General features: G+C 39.1%; 1 protein-coding gene across 9 annotated transcripts in view; it reads right to left on the bottom strand.

The window, feature by feature from the left end:
* The window catches only part of ARID1B (AT-rich interaction domain 1B), a 441,388-nt gene that overhangs the window by 168,642 nt on the left and 258,236 nt on the right, over positions 1–14,510 (bottom strand). For 6 of the 9 annotated variants that reach the window (XM_047732510.1, XM_047732515.1, XM_047732511.1 and 3 more), the window contains exon 5: positions 8,592–8,633. The exons of the other annotated variants lie outside the window; for them this stretch is intronic. In XM_047732510.1, coding sequence (XP_047588466.1) covers positions 8,592–8,633 — 42 coding nt within the window. The remainder of the gene's footprint in view (positions 1–8,591; positions 8,634–14,510) is intronic. 9 annotated transcript variants of the gene reach the window in all.

The following is a 14,510-nucleotide window of genomic DNA, read 5'->3' as shown; positions in this document are numbered from 1 at the left end:
AATATGTGCTGGTTTCATTTCAATGACACTGTTACCTTAAATGTATTTTCACCTAAGTTATATTCACACCCACTTAGCACGTTAGCCAAGTATAAATTCAATAGAAAACACACACTGGTCAGAAAATGCAAACAACTGAGAAGAACCCGAGTTACTGGAGCTTTATAAGGAAAAAAAATACGTGTTTTTAAACCCAAGATTAATGTACGCTTTCAGGTGGTGACATTAACAAAAGTAAGGACCTTTTAACAGATTATAATCTCTTATGATACGAAACTAAACATTTTAAATCTAGAATACTGTTTGTTTGTTTTTTTTTTAATTTTATTTATTTATTTATTTATGAGAGCAAGCACAAAGGAGGAGAGTGAGAGGAAGAAGCAGAATCCCTGCTGAGTAGACAGCCCAACTCCAGAGGGGGCTTGATCCCAGGACCCTGAGATCATGACGTGAGCCAAAGGCAGATGCTTAACAGACTGAGCCACTCAGGCCCCCTAGAATACTGTATTAGTGTTCCCAATATAATCCCAAGCATATCAATGAATGGCCCATTATAGGAGTCACCAAAAGAATGCCTTATTTCATAACCATGTTTAAAAGCTTTTTGTGAAATTCCAGTGGGACATGCTGGCATGGTGAGGTGGTGGTGGTGGTGGTGGTTATTATTATAACATATATAATTGTACCTTACTACAGCAGCAAACTCCTTCTGTTCTCTACTTATTTGCTCTACTCCTTGGGGATTTATCAATTAAATAATGGCTATTCTGATTGTAAAATGTGCTGTGTCTTGTTCTTAGGAATTCTTGGAATTTTCTTTTCTAGACCAGCTCCGGCCAACACACAGCTATTGAAATGTGGCTATTACAACTGAAGAAACGAATTTTTAAATTTAATTTTCATTAATTTAAATTAAAATCGCTACACAAGGCTAATAACCACCAAACCGGACAATATAGTTCCGGATGACCAAAATAAACAATGAGAACGGACTGAGCTGGAGACCTGGCAGGTGAACTGGTTAGAAAAGAAAGAAAAATGCAAGTGAACACCGTCCCACTTTTCTAGAAGGTCACATTTTCGGTTATTTACCCAAAGGAGCACATTTGGAGATAGACTACCAGTGCTTTGTTTCAGTTTCTCCTTAGCCATTATACTAGTTATGACAAATAGTTACAGACTGCATTATAGCATTTTACATTTCGATGAAGGAGGGAAATATAGATGATCTTCATCATGGTAAGATGTCAAAATCCAGGATTAAACCCAAAGGTGACTTAAGTCACTGCCCAATATGATTCCCCCAGCTATACAATTTTCCACGAGCAAAAGTACCTTATTTTTAAAAAGACAAATAAGTTTTGTTTTTATTTTATTTGAAATTATTTTTGGAAACGACTAATCCCTTTGTTATAATAAGTTTTATATGTCGCCCTGGAATCCACAACAGTCGGTTAAAGCAATAGAGCAGCACACAATTAGATCCAAAAGGAGAATATACACTTGCATCCCTAGAATTTCTTCCTGGTATAAGATTATTCCAAAAGTTGCGTCAAGAATGTAAGGTCCGTGGCAGCAAGGGCTTAGTATTCTCATGGCATTCCCTGCACATAACATGTACATTCCACAAGTATTTGTTTGAATGAAATGCTGTGGAATGAAACAGAATGAAATCAATGAACATAACTGCAGAACTTGGATTAACAAAGATAAATTTAAATTAATAGTGAGATAAACTGGAACCAACTGGTTTTCAGTCAACCAGAACCACTCGACAGCTTCCACATTAACAATGAATACATCTCCTTCCAGTGGGGCTCTAGAATACAGAATGCCAAGGCTAATACATTAACTGAGATAATGGGAGACTCAGTGAGAAAAAACCCTGAACAGAAAAAAAGGCAGTAGTAATATGTTGAGTTAACAGCACAGGTTTTCTGCTCTTAACAATCAGAATTGTTAAATCATCAAAAGAGCTCTAAATAATCAGCAGCACTTATGTACTGGGAGCCAAGCACAAGTCAATACGAATATAAAAAGATGAGCAAAATGAAGTCTCTAAGCTTATAATCTTGCTGGAAAAAAATGCCACATAATGGGAGTTGGGCCAGGCCACACCATGCTGTTTCCCATATACAGATCAGAAGTAAGTTGGCAAAGAGAAAATTCCAAGCACAGCTGACCGCTGGAGAATATGTGGGTTAGGACGGCGCATGTGAAAATCTGTGTGTAACTTCTGACTCCCCAAAACCTAACTACTGAGTAGCCTGTTGCTGACTGGAAGCCTTCCCAGTAACACACTATTGATGAACGTGCATTTTGTATGTTATGTGGATCGTGGATTGTATTCTCCCAATAAAAGAAGCTAGAGAAAAGAAATGCTATTAAGAAAATCGTAAGGAAGAGAAAATGCATTTACAGTACTGTATCACGTTTACGAAGAAAGACTGCACGTTAAGTGGATCTGCACGGTTCAAACCCATATTGGCCAAGGGTCACTGCCTGAGTATCCTGCCATCTGACCCGCCTTACCTGCAGCCAAGGGCCTGAAGTCTGGAAAGGAAACTCCAAGTGGATGGCAGGACATGGAGGGAGTGGGGAAGGCAGCGAGTGCCGTGTAAGCTCAGAGCTGGAGAGCTCAGAAGTCTGCAGTAGTGAGGGAAGACATCACAGAAGAGGGTAGTACGAACTGAGACTGGAGGGTAGGATGACTATGAAATGCAACAAGAGGACGGGAAAGTACATGAAGGGAAGGCAAGGTACAAGGCTAGGTTCAGAAAGAAGGAAGTTAAAAGGTCAATACAGTTATGAGGCTATGTTGGTGATTAGGAGATGAGCTTAAACTCTGATGTTATTTTTCTCTAAGATATTTAATCAATCAACATATGGATAAAAAGGAATACATCAGAGTACACAATTTAGTATTTATTTCAAAAATCTGATTTTTAGGGGCGCCTGGATGGCTCAATCAGTTAAGCGTCCAATTTTGGACCACGCGTCTTGGTTTGGGCTAAGGTCATGATCTCGGGCATGGAGCCTGCTTAAGATTCTCTCTCTCCTTCTCCCTTCCCCCCTCCTCCCACCCTGACCCCTGGCTTGTGCATGCATGCCTGAGCATGCTCTTTCTCTCTCTAAAAAAAAAATCAAATCAAATCTGATTTTTAGATAATTTAAACTTAGACTTTCCTCTAAAAGTAAATTTTAGGTGCCTAAAACAAATACTAAAAATTTTTGCCAAAATAGGATTAAAAGGTGAGTAATATTAAGTATTAAGAGGAAACATTAAATGTTTTTATTTAAATATTAGGAAAAATTATGAAGTCACTAAAATCCTTAATTCTATGTCCACCTTTGCCAGTAATAAGCTATGACTGTAGGAACAAGGAATCCTTTGGCTTTCAGCTCCCTACATCTCTAACATGGAGGAAGGTTAGACCAGAGGATCCTGAAGACATCCAGCAGGAGTAAAATTTTAGGACTCTAAGATGGTATAATTACAGGAAAAGAAAGAGGGAAAATGCAGAAAGGAAGAGACGAAATGAGGTGTAGGTCCCACAATAGGGTTTTAGAAAAAAGGCCTTATGAACTTTATACGCCCTCCTTAGGGTTTGGTTTATAAGGTGGGGGGGGGGGTGACAGGTTGGCATTCTGCTCCCCCAGTAGGGGCTGGGATGCAGTACTAACAGCCTGAAGGGTGCCCACGAGTGGAGGGCTCTGTCACCTGTGGGCTCCTGTGATGACCTACAGTTTCATCATTCTTCTTCTCGTTCTTTTATAAGAACAGATATGCTTACCCTTGATTTTTCTTACTATTCGGTTTAAAATGACCACCCCACGTACATTTTTTGGGTCAGAGTTTCTATCAAAAATTATAAAAATGAGCATAAAGTGCAGAATTTCTTTTTTTTTTTTTTTTTTCCAAAGAACATGCCAGCCAAAATAGCATATCAAAGTAATTTTTGGATGTGTGGAAGTTGAATGCCCATCTCAAACCGGAAAACTAATCAACTGATGATATATAAAACACATTTCCGTTCACCCACCTTTAAAAGGAAAAGTCTTTAAAAGTGATTTTGGTAACCAAATTGTATTATAGCCCAAACAAGTAAGTACTAAGAATTCACCCCAGGAAAAATGTTGTACTGAACCAGGGAGATATTTTTAAATCTTTGTCTAGGTTTTATGCATATTCATTCATTCAGCAAGAGATTCAAGCAGCAGCCCTGGAGCTGGGGGTAGAGGTGCCACCACAAACACCAGGGAGGGAGAATCCAGGACTGAGGCCGGGAGGAGCGCGATCCAGGGAGGCTGTGGAGAAGGAAGCCTGGAACTCAGGGTGGCGCACATAGGAGGAAAATCAGCAGAGCGCAGTCAGGGGAACCAAGGGAAGAGGGCATGGGAAGGAAGAAGGGGCCAACTGAGGCAGATGGCTGCAAAGAGGCAAGTCAGATGAAAGGAAGGACTGGGACCTTGGCAAGAGTGGCAGAGTGGGGCAGAGGTGCGGGCAGGTGAGTGGAGATGGGAAGTGAGGAGACAGGTAGCTGTGTGGACCTCACTGGCTCTTAGGAGATCCCAGAAAGAGAGCAGGCTTTGGGGCTGATCTTCCTGGTTCCCACCCCACTTCTGTTACTCATTAGCTGTGTCAGATTCTATTTCCTTCCCCAGTACTGAGAATAACAACAGGCCCTAACTCACAGGGAGTGGGTTAACTACAAATCTTGCTTCTTTATGAGTCTTGACTTAGCTATCCACAATAAGCGAGAAACAAAAGATATTCATGATCATGAAATTTGAAAGTAATGTATTTAGATTTTAGTAAGATCTCTTAAGAAATTCACGGAAAAGTTATAATTATCTAGTCTTTCTTTTTAAATGACCCAGGAATATTTTACTAACTTCCCTTTTACTTCTCTACTATAAATCTCTTTGTAGAACTCATAAGCAGCAAACTTTTTAGTCTTTTCTATGTTTAATAGCATAATTTTATATATATTTCCTTAGCTGATTTATCACCTCATTATCGTTAGCAACTTTACTTAGTGCATTAATGACACAGAAGACATACTTATCTTGTAAAAAGAACTAACCCATGTTGTCTGCCTCTATGACTCCTAATTTATTATTCTAGAGAATTACAAACTTCTTAATATGTTTAAGTCTTGATGAGAACTAAAGTCAAGATCAGTGATGTATAGTTTGTAGAACTTTCCTTTGCTAACATATTCACTCATTTTTTAAAATTTTGAAGCATCTCTATTCATTACAATTCTTATTTTTGTAAAGTACACATGATTTTAAATTAATTAAGCATCCTTCCAAACTTGTATTGAAAACAAACTCCAGAAAATCAAAGTTGCCTTACTTCAGAGGGAAAAATGAGAACCACTGGAAAACAGCTGGAGTGTGTACTGTGGTATTGTCATTAGCATTTCAAATTCTAAGTTACTTTTGACTAAGAAAGGCCCAATAAAATGATGAATCAGGACTTGAGAAACTAAGAGTTGTAATGTATAAGAGCATAGCGATCTCTCATTAGATTAGCTTGAAAAAAAAAATTAATCTCAAAGTAGCGTGAACGGTCATGAGAATCTGGAATGCCTGCGAAATTGCTTCCTTGGGTCGCAGTCAGTACACTCACACACAAAAGGCTGTTTGTATCTCTGGGTCCCAATGCGTTTAAGTTACTTTCCAGCAAGACTGATGAATTCATGCTTCAATCTTAAGTAAATATGAAGCTTGCAGACTTAGGAGGAGAAGCATCAAAGGGGTGAATAAGTCGATAGTGCCAAAAAATAAAAAAAATTAAAAAGGCAAAGAAAGAGCAAAGGCACATTAAAGATCAGCACTGAGAGGATCAGAGACACACACGGGGCAGACGTGCACTCCAGCATTCTACTCATTCGTGAAGGTGAGGTCATTAATATATTTCCATGGAGCCAGGTATCTGAGAGTTCTTTTTCCCATGGCATAAAAACAGGAAAAAAAAAAAAAAAGCGTCAATTATGAGTAAGTGTTCAGAAACATGACCAACACTGAATACCCAGACCTTTTAAGGAACAAGATAAAAATGTATTTGCTGGGGTGCCTGGGTGGCTCAGTCGGTTAGGCGTCTGCCTTTAGCTCAGGTCATGATCTGGGACTGAGCCCTGTGTTAGGCTCCCTGCTCAGCAGGGAGTCTGCTTCTCCCTCTGTTCCTAACAGGCTCGTGCTTCTATCCAATAATTAAATAAAATCTTTTTTAAAAAAGTATTTGCTGACATGCAGATAATGAAGCAGTAACAAAAATTTAAATTTCTCATTTTTAGTTACAAATGTCAACACCAGGGTAACCATATGCAAAGGTGGAAAACTCCCGATTCTTTGAAAAATCACTGAATTATCAGGAAAAAATTTCAAACTACTGTCTCTACAAATTGAATTGAAGACTGCAAAAGCAATCTGCTAGTTTAGCCATAAAACAAATGCAAAGCCTTTTACACAGTGGGGCGGACCATGAGAGCTGCTGGTACAATAATCTTCGTAATACTGCCACCGACTCAATAAGTATGAAGGATTATGGAGATGAATTCACAAGAACTGACCCTACAGGTTTATTAAATATGCAATGAATATGCTGCATGCATGCTGGGCATTAAATAAAAAAATGAAAAATTCCAATAATGATGATATGTTAAACACAGCAAATATTACTGAATTAGCTCTATTTCTAACTAGAATTTTCTTTAGTGACTTTTGACAGATACAGAAATAGAAGAAATGTGTTAAGGCAAAACTTGAGTTCGCTTACCACATATTTCAGTATTTACAAAGTCTTATCTTTTTACTTTTATTTTTTTATTTTTTTTTAAGATTTTATTTATTTATTTGACAGAGAGAAATCACAAGTAGGCAGAGAGACAGGCAGAGAGAGAGAGGAGGAAGCAGGCTTCCTGCCGAGCAGAAAGCCCGATGTGGGGTTCGAACCCAGGACCTGGGATCATGACCTGAGCCGAAGGCAGCGGCTTAACCCACTGAGCCACCCAGGCGCCCCTTTTTACTTTTAATTTGTATTCGTTTATGACGTAAACCTTGCTAAGCTTATAACCTCAGGACGGCTTTGATTTTCGTAGTATTACAATGTCATCCACCTCTAATTGCAGCACAACTATTAATCTGTCCTAATAAAATGCCAAGTATCCAGAATGGAAAGAAGAGAAAAAATTAGAAAAAATACAACTAATGTTTCGTTTTATGCCAAAGATGGAGCACATGGAGGAGTCAGGAGGAGTCATCACCCACACTGTGTGCTCTCAAGTTTCCAACAGCTGTTCTCAGCTCCTGACTTCCAAAGTAATGGATGGCCCCTACACTGTACTTCTGTACCTCTACGTGAAAATGAAGTCAGGCTCCCCAGTAAACTGCCTCTTACCAATTTACTTTCACAGTTTAAGAATTACTAGCAAATATTTCCAAAAGGCAAGGCAATCCGATAAAAACCCAACAGGTCTGGAAGACTGTGATTCTAAGATCTGTGACTGCTCCACTGTGTGCTCCTTCTCCGTGGAACCCACCGTCTCCTCTTCTGGCTCATTCTCGGCTCCTACTTCTTCCTCATCCTGCATAACCCAGTGGTCACCAGGTCCCGAAGACTCACTGCCTAAGGACTTCTTTCCTCTCCCACTCTGCTGGCTGAGGTCTGCACTGCCCTTCCCCTGATGCATTCAACTGCCCTTCTTTGGTCTCTGGCAAATCCATCCTCCACAAAGTGGCCAAAATCACCTAAGTTGTAAATCCAACCACTACTTGGCTTAAAATCTTTTAACTGCTTCACATTTTCTATAGGATAAAATTCAACTCTTTAACCTCCACAACCTCCGATCTTATCACACAGGCAAAACTTAACTACTTTTAGCTCCCTCCGATTTTTTTCACGATTGTCCTCTGACCTGAAAATAGTTCTCGTTTCTCTTGTCCTCCTCGATTGCCTAAATATAATCCACTCTCTCAAGGGATCAAGCTCCTAGAATGCCTTCCCACTCAGTCCCTCCCACTCCTACAAGCCTCCGCATAGCTCTGGCAGGGAGGCAAGGACGCTACAGGACAATTGATCTCTTTATAGGCCTCCCAACGGATCGTGAGCAACTGAAGGGCGGGAACTGAGATTTAATTTAGTCGTGACTGGAACAGGGGGGGCTCAAAAAATATGTGAAACAGGGATAACAAATAAATGGATTAACGAAAGTCGAGTGGCAAACCGAAATAGTGCTTCCGTAACATTCCGGGTGGCACTGCAGTGCCCCCCGCAGAATGGGAGCCACTGAGTAGATCCTGTTCCCCAGCTAATCCAAACTTAAAGGTCAGTTACTACCATATGAAACTCTTGTTTCCTGTACTGTTTCTTATATTCCCGACACCAGAGAAAGAAGATACTACCAGAGAAAGAAATACTACCATAGTCTAATCTGAATGACAACAGAGGGGACATCTTGAACTCTGGAAGATTTCTAGAACCTCTGCATTTGATAATAAAAACAAGTTCTATCTGTTGAGGCTTCCGATCCACTCGGGGGAGCTGATGAAACCTACCCAAAAAGCTACATCAGACTACACACCTTGAGTCCAAAGGCGGTATCCTCCGAGGTCAAGACTTCAACCTGAAATCATAAGGAAAAAATAATTTAGGCACTCTCAAAAACGTTCTTCGAGTCTAGCCGCAGACGCCAGAGCACAGGCATGGCCTGGAACTAAGAGTCTGGAGAAAACTGGTATTCAATTTACGTCAGGCATCAAGAAAGAAAGATCTGGGATTCTCTTCAAGAGTTGACTGGGGATAAACATGGGTCATTGCCCTGGGTTCCAGATTTAAAACAGGGCGAGCGCCTATCAAATTAATGCATTTGCCATCATGTCCAAGTGATGGTGTAAGTTCCTCAAAATGATCTAGATATCAGAAGAATCAACGTTCTCAGTTAAATCATGAGATGTTGCATATATGTTGCGATCTTTTACGGGCAGTGAGGGGAAAGTTATGCTTCGTAAAGCAATTTCATCATGCTTATGAAGCTGCTAGTAATTTCTTGTCCCGCTCCCATCAGAGTGGGTAGTCCTGAGTCTCTGGAATGTTGCGGAGCAAGAGTGCCTGGAAGCAATACTCAGGGAAAGGCAGGCAGAGCCTAAGCAACAAGTTGTGAAATGATGGCAAAACTTCAAAAGTGCCTGTCAGTCTTGTGCATGAGAAGACAGCGCTCATTAACATGAATTTAAAAAGCTGCATGGAACAAGACATGTATTGATAATTACTGTTTTTTAAACATAATTATTCAGTCTGGTGTGTAGAGCTTTTAACTTTGACTACTACACAGTACCAATGTATGATGGAAAAGAGCAAGGAAAGAAGGCAACAGAATATGAATATTTTTAAGTGTCTGCAGAAGACAGGGGGCAGGGCACTAATATCAGCCTTGCCGGCTACACTGTGAGTTTTCAACCTTTTAAAATCAGGCCTTTGTGGTAGGTGTTTAAGCAGAAGGCACACAGGCCTATCGAATGTATCTTGCTATAAAACAAAATTGGATTCTTCCCTTGAGGGAAGAAAATACAGAAAGGAAGATCATTTCAGGAAGATTGTCATCCAGTACAAAAGTAAAGGGGTCAAAAGAGAAATGAGCAAGAAATTGTATTCTCCAACTGCTTGGCTGAAAGTGAGGCTCCCCCCCACCTGGTACCTGATAGAGACGGGGGCATAAAGCAAAAGAAACACATGATTAGGTGTTGGGAAGATGACCAGCCTCATTTTGATGAAAACCGTATGTTGCTGATACCAAACATGAAATGTTGGGTCAACTGTAGTACAAAATCATTGTAAGATTCACTGGTAGTATGTCTGGTAACACTTTGATTTCCAAAGCTAATTGTTAAAGTTAGAAGAAAGATCATCTTATAGACTTTGTTTCAGGGTGGGAGAGGGGAAAACAACAGTTAGTGGCAATTTACATGTTTGAATTTCCTAAATCCTGTCTTTCACAATACTAGCTTACTAACCTCAAATAGTTTTACACTGAAACCTCTAATCAACATTGGAGACTTTAGTTAAAGCCAAGGACAAACAATAAATTCGCTGAACCTTAACTACTGTAAACACCGTATGACATTTACTCTTAAATTATATACATAGATCATATCTGCATATATTAATGTTAGGTACATTCACCCTTTTGATGTGATATTTTAACACACACACACAATTATTTAACAATATATTAGAAGTTTAAATCTGCCAAAACCATTCCCAAGGGAGTTCTGTGTTTGCTTAACATATTATAAAAGTCAAAGTAGCAAGAAAATTCAAAAGCTAATAGAAATCAATTTAAAGATATGGCTTCGATATATTTGACCACTTGAAATAACAGTGAAACCAAAATTTTCACGTGGAATTTAGGAACTGTCCGTGTGGCTACGTCATTAGACAGACACACAGACAGGCAGGTCTTGGAGACTGGAAGAAGGAGGTGGATCTCAAAAGGTCAGCCTCATCCTCCACCCCAGGTTCTATCTCTAGGAAGGCTGAGGAGGTTTGTGATTCCTTAGTATTAACCAATTTCATCAGACCAACCTAAAAAGTGTATTTTGTTTTATTCAAAAGCACTATGGTTTAATACACATGGACTCCAGTTCTACTGAACTGTATTTTGTATTTTCCGTTTCTGAAGGATTTTATATTTCAAGTCCGACACAAAAACAGTTGATTTTTTAAAAACATGAAATTAACTCTAATTTCATAAAAAATGAAGATCAATGTCATACAAAGTTTTTCATGTTGGATCTAAGAACATTTTACCGAAGTTGGAAGGAATCCCCCTCTAGTGGGAGTAAGGGAGTATTTCAACCTTCACATACAATTTTCAGGTAGCAGTCATTAAACTTAACAATCAGCAGAGATCAGCTGAGCTTTTTTCCCTTCATCATCAATTAAATTTAAATCTTTTAAAAAAGAAAATCAGTATTTTTAATTTCACAAACCCAAAACACCTATAATTAATTATATATATATATATATGCACATGCTAGGAGTAGATTTGTATCTATTGGTTGGGATTTTAGTTACTAACCAACCATTACCATCAAATTTAATTTAGCTATAAAATAGTTACAATTTGAAGCTAAAACAGGAATGTACAACTGGAAAAAATTAGTATATCAAAGTGGAAAGACTTAATAATGTACTGGGAAGAGAAAATGCTGACGGTTTACATTGACCTGACTCATTAACAAAGACTTTCTGGATATTTACCACATGCAAGGCATTGTGCCTAATGCTACCGTAAGAGCTAAAAAGTGCCGAATTTTACTCAGGTATGAATACCTGAATGAAATGTACTTAAACATTCATTTAAAAACAAATTCATGGGGCACCCAGGTCGCTCAGTGGGTTAAAGCCTCTGCCTTCGGCTCAGGTCATGATCTCAGGGTCCTGGGATTGAGCCCCATATGGGGCTCTCTGCTCAGCAGGGAGCCGCTTCCCTTCCTCTCTCTCTGCCTGCCTCTCTGCCTACTTGTGATCTCTATCAAATAAATAAATAAAATCTTTTAAAAAAATAAAAACAAATTCATATTTGGAAAGGACCAGATGAGATGATTCGCGGTGTCATTTTTCTTTTCAAACTTCAGTTTGGGAAGATTTAAAGCCAGCTGTGTTATAAAAACCACCCGGAAGAAAAGGCCACAAGTTTTATGCACTGTAAAATTAGGACAAGACACCCAGTGTTCTCTCCACACACAGGCTGTAACAAATGCAAAGACAGAGTACCCGGATGAGAAGCCCCACCAGCGTCACCGGAGAGAACTTGTCAGGGGTCCTGAGCGCCAAGGTGTGAAGTCCAAGAAAAGGCCCTTTCCACTTGATCCTGTTATTTCAAATGATGCTACCGTCAACACGGTAGAACAGCACTGCCTAAAAGGATTCCGTCCGTAGAGAACTTCAAAAGTCATCTCTTCTCTCCCACGTAGCCTGCTAAGCCCGACCTCCATCAAAACCAAAGCGAACCAGGGGCGCCGGGGTGGCTCAGTTGGTTAAGCAGCTGCCTTCGGGTCAGGTCATGATCCCAGAGTCCTGGGATGGAGACCTGCTACCCACCCCCCCCCAGCTCAGCAGGAGGCCTGCTTCTCCCTCTCCCTGCAGCCCCCCACCCCCCACCCCCGCTTGTGCATGGGCGCTCTCTCTCTGTGTCAAATAAATCAATAAAATCTTTAAAAAACAAAAATCAAAGCAAACCACTCTAACCTCTAATCATTCCATCAAGAAAATCAGGAAAATGTGAATTCACGAATCTGGAAGTGAAAGTGGTTGGACTCTTCTTTCTTGAATCACTTCTGAAGTCCTTTCTAAACTTTCACTTCTAAAGCATAAGATACTAATATCCAGCAGCGCTTCCATTAAAATAAAACTATGCCAAAAGTAGGTCCCATTTTAATGAGAAACATTTTTCCTAAAGTCAGGATCACATTATCACAAAAAGTAAAGTGACAGTGATGGCATATAATCATATATGAAGAATCTTATTCATAATTAAAGGAACGCAAATCCAAGCTCCTAACATTATTCTACTTTTCTCACCACCGATTACCAAGATTAAAAATGTTGATAATTTCAACACTGATAAGGGTACGGGAAATCCCACCATGGCCTTGCGCTCATTATGAGAACGTATGTTGGAATAGTGTGCAACACAGCAGTATACATCAAAATGTATATGCATGTGATTAAGTGCTAAGCCAATAATTCTACTGATATCCAAGTGCAAAAATATTTACTAAATTGTTTACTAGAGTTGTTAGCAACAGCAAAAAGCTGAAAACATCCTGCAATCAAACGACTATCAACAAGGGAGTGTTTAATAAGTCCTCACACAGCTAAGCCATAGAATACAATACTTCTGATAAAAAGGAGGTAAATCTATGCATGCAGCTGAGATTTCTATGATATTACATTAAGTGAAAAGAATCAGGACAGTGTGCACAGTAAGCTAACAACTGTATTTTTTTTTTTAAAGTGGGGGTGGGTTATATGCTTGATATACTTGGACCATTTCTGGGAAGATATGCAAGAGACACATCGGTGATTACCTCAAGGGAGAGAAATCATTCACTGTATTTTGTCTTATAATGTTAACAAGTTTTTTCGCTATGCACATGTGTTTATCGTTCCATTAAAAGTAGTTAATAAAATAAGTCAATAACATAAAAAAGTCCAGTGTCAATAATAATCACAGAAATATAAGTAAATGTCATAATCTATTTGCTAGAGAAATATGTCTTTATGATCTAATTTATGATCAACTGTTCATAAATTATAAAGTATGTGTACTATGCCATTATTTGAAAAATAATGACAAATAAGAACAAAAATGTACAAAAATTGGGGATGGTTAAATAAAGTGTGGTATTTCATATGCTAGACCGTTACATAATCATAAAAAACTCCCTGTTCGTGAAGTCTTCTATAACATAAGAAAACACTTATAAACATGTTAAATTTTTAAAAAGCAGAATTAAAAACAGGAATTTGACATTATAAATATTCACATCTATCCATTTGCTTCCTTCATGCCTTCTAGCTTCTATGCCATGCGGAAAAATGTCTTCCCCACTCCAGGATTTTTTACATACTCATTCATGTTTTCTTTTAGTATGTTTGACTTCCACTTTTTCCATTTAAGTATTTGGCCCATCTATAATTTATTTTGAAATAACAAGGGGAAGAGGTGACTCAGCTTTAATTTTCCATTTGAATAACTATGTGCAGAATGATCCACTGTTTCCTCCAGTGATCAGAGATACCACATCTTTACCATAATTAAACATTAAAATGATACAAATTTTGCCCCCAGTTCCAGGTAGGGATGGGAAAAGCAAAATTACCTGCGAGGTCTTCAACCTAAAGAGAGATGGGAGTTGAGGGGAGGAGACCACCAAGAACCTGATAGACTTTGCAGTCACAGCATCTGTCCACGAGTAAACCACTGAGAATTCAGATGCTCTTGAAAAAAATAATTTTTTTCTAGATTGGTGTTTGAGGAATGGAAACACTGTCCTACTTACAAAGACTGCCGTGTCTGCTTTGGTTGGGCCAGAAAGAGCAATATGCCATTAAGGAGAAGCAGACGTTAATAAATAAATTGTTTTCTAAAACCATGTCCCCGGATTGATGACAATTTAAATTGCAGGACCAGCCTCTCCCTCGCCGTCCCCACCTCTCTCCCTCACATTCCCCACCACATAGCAGCTAACACGGGGTTGCAAGGTTTTATTTTAGCAAGTGAGGAAGTTGTTTTGTCTTTTTATTATTACTGCTTGTTATTTCTACTATTACTTTTCAGTATTTTTTTACATTTTGTAATCCACTGAAAAAATGAACACTTAAAAGAAAAACCATGTAAAACCCTGCCAGTATTCTTCTCTTATTAATTCTCCTCATTCTCCTTATTAGCATGAACGGGCCACATGACACCTCAAGGACACAGCTTGCTGAAACC

This window comes from Lutra lutra, chromosome 6 (assembly GCF_902655055.1).
Source record: "Lutra lutra chromosome 6, mLutLut1.2, whole genome shotgun sequence".
NCBI classification, from domain to species: domain Eukaryota; kingdom Metazoa; phylum Chordata; class Mammalia; order Carnivora; family Mustelidae; genus Lutra; species Lutra lutra.
This window is presented reverse-complemented; position numbering and strand designations above follow the sequence as displayed.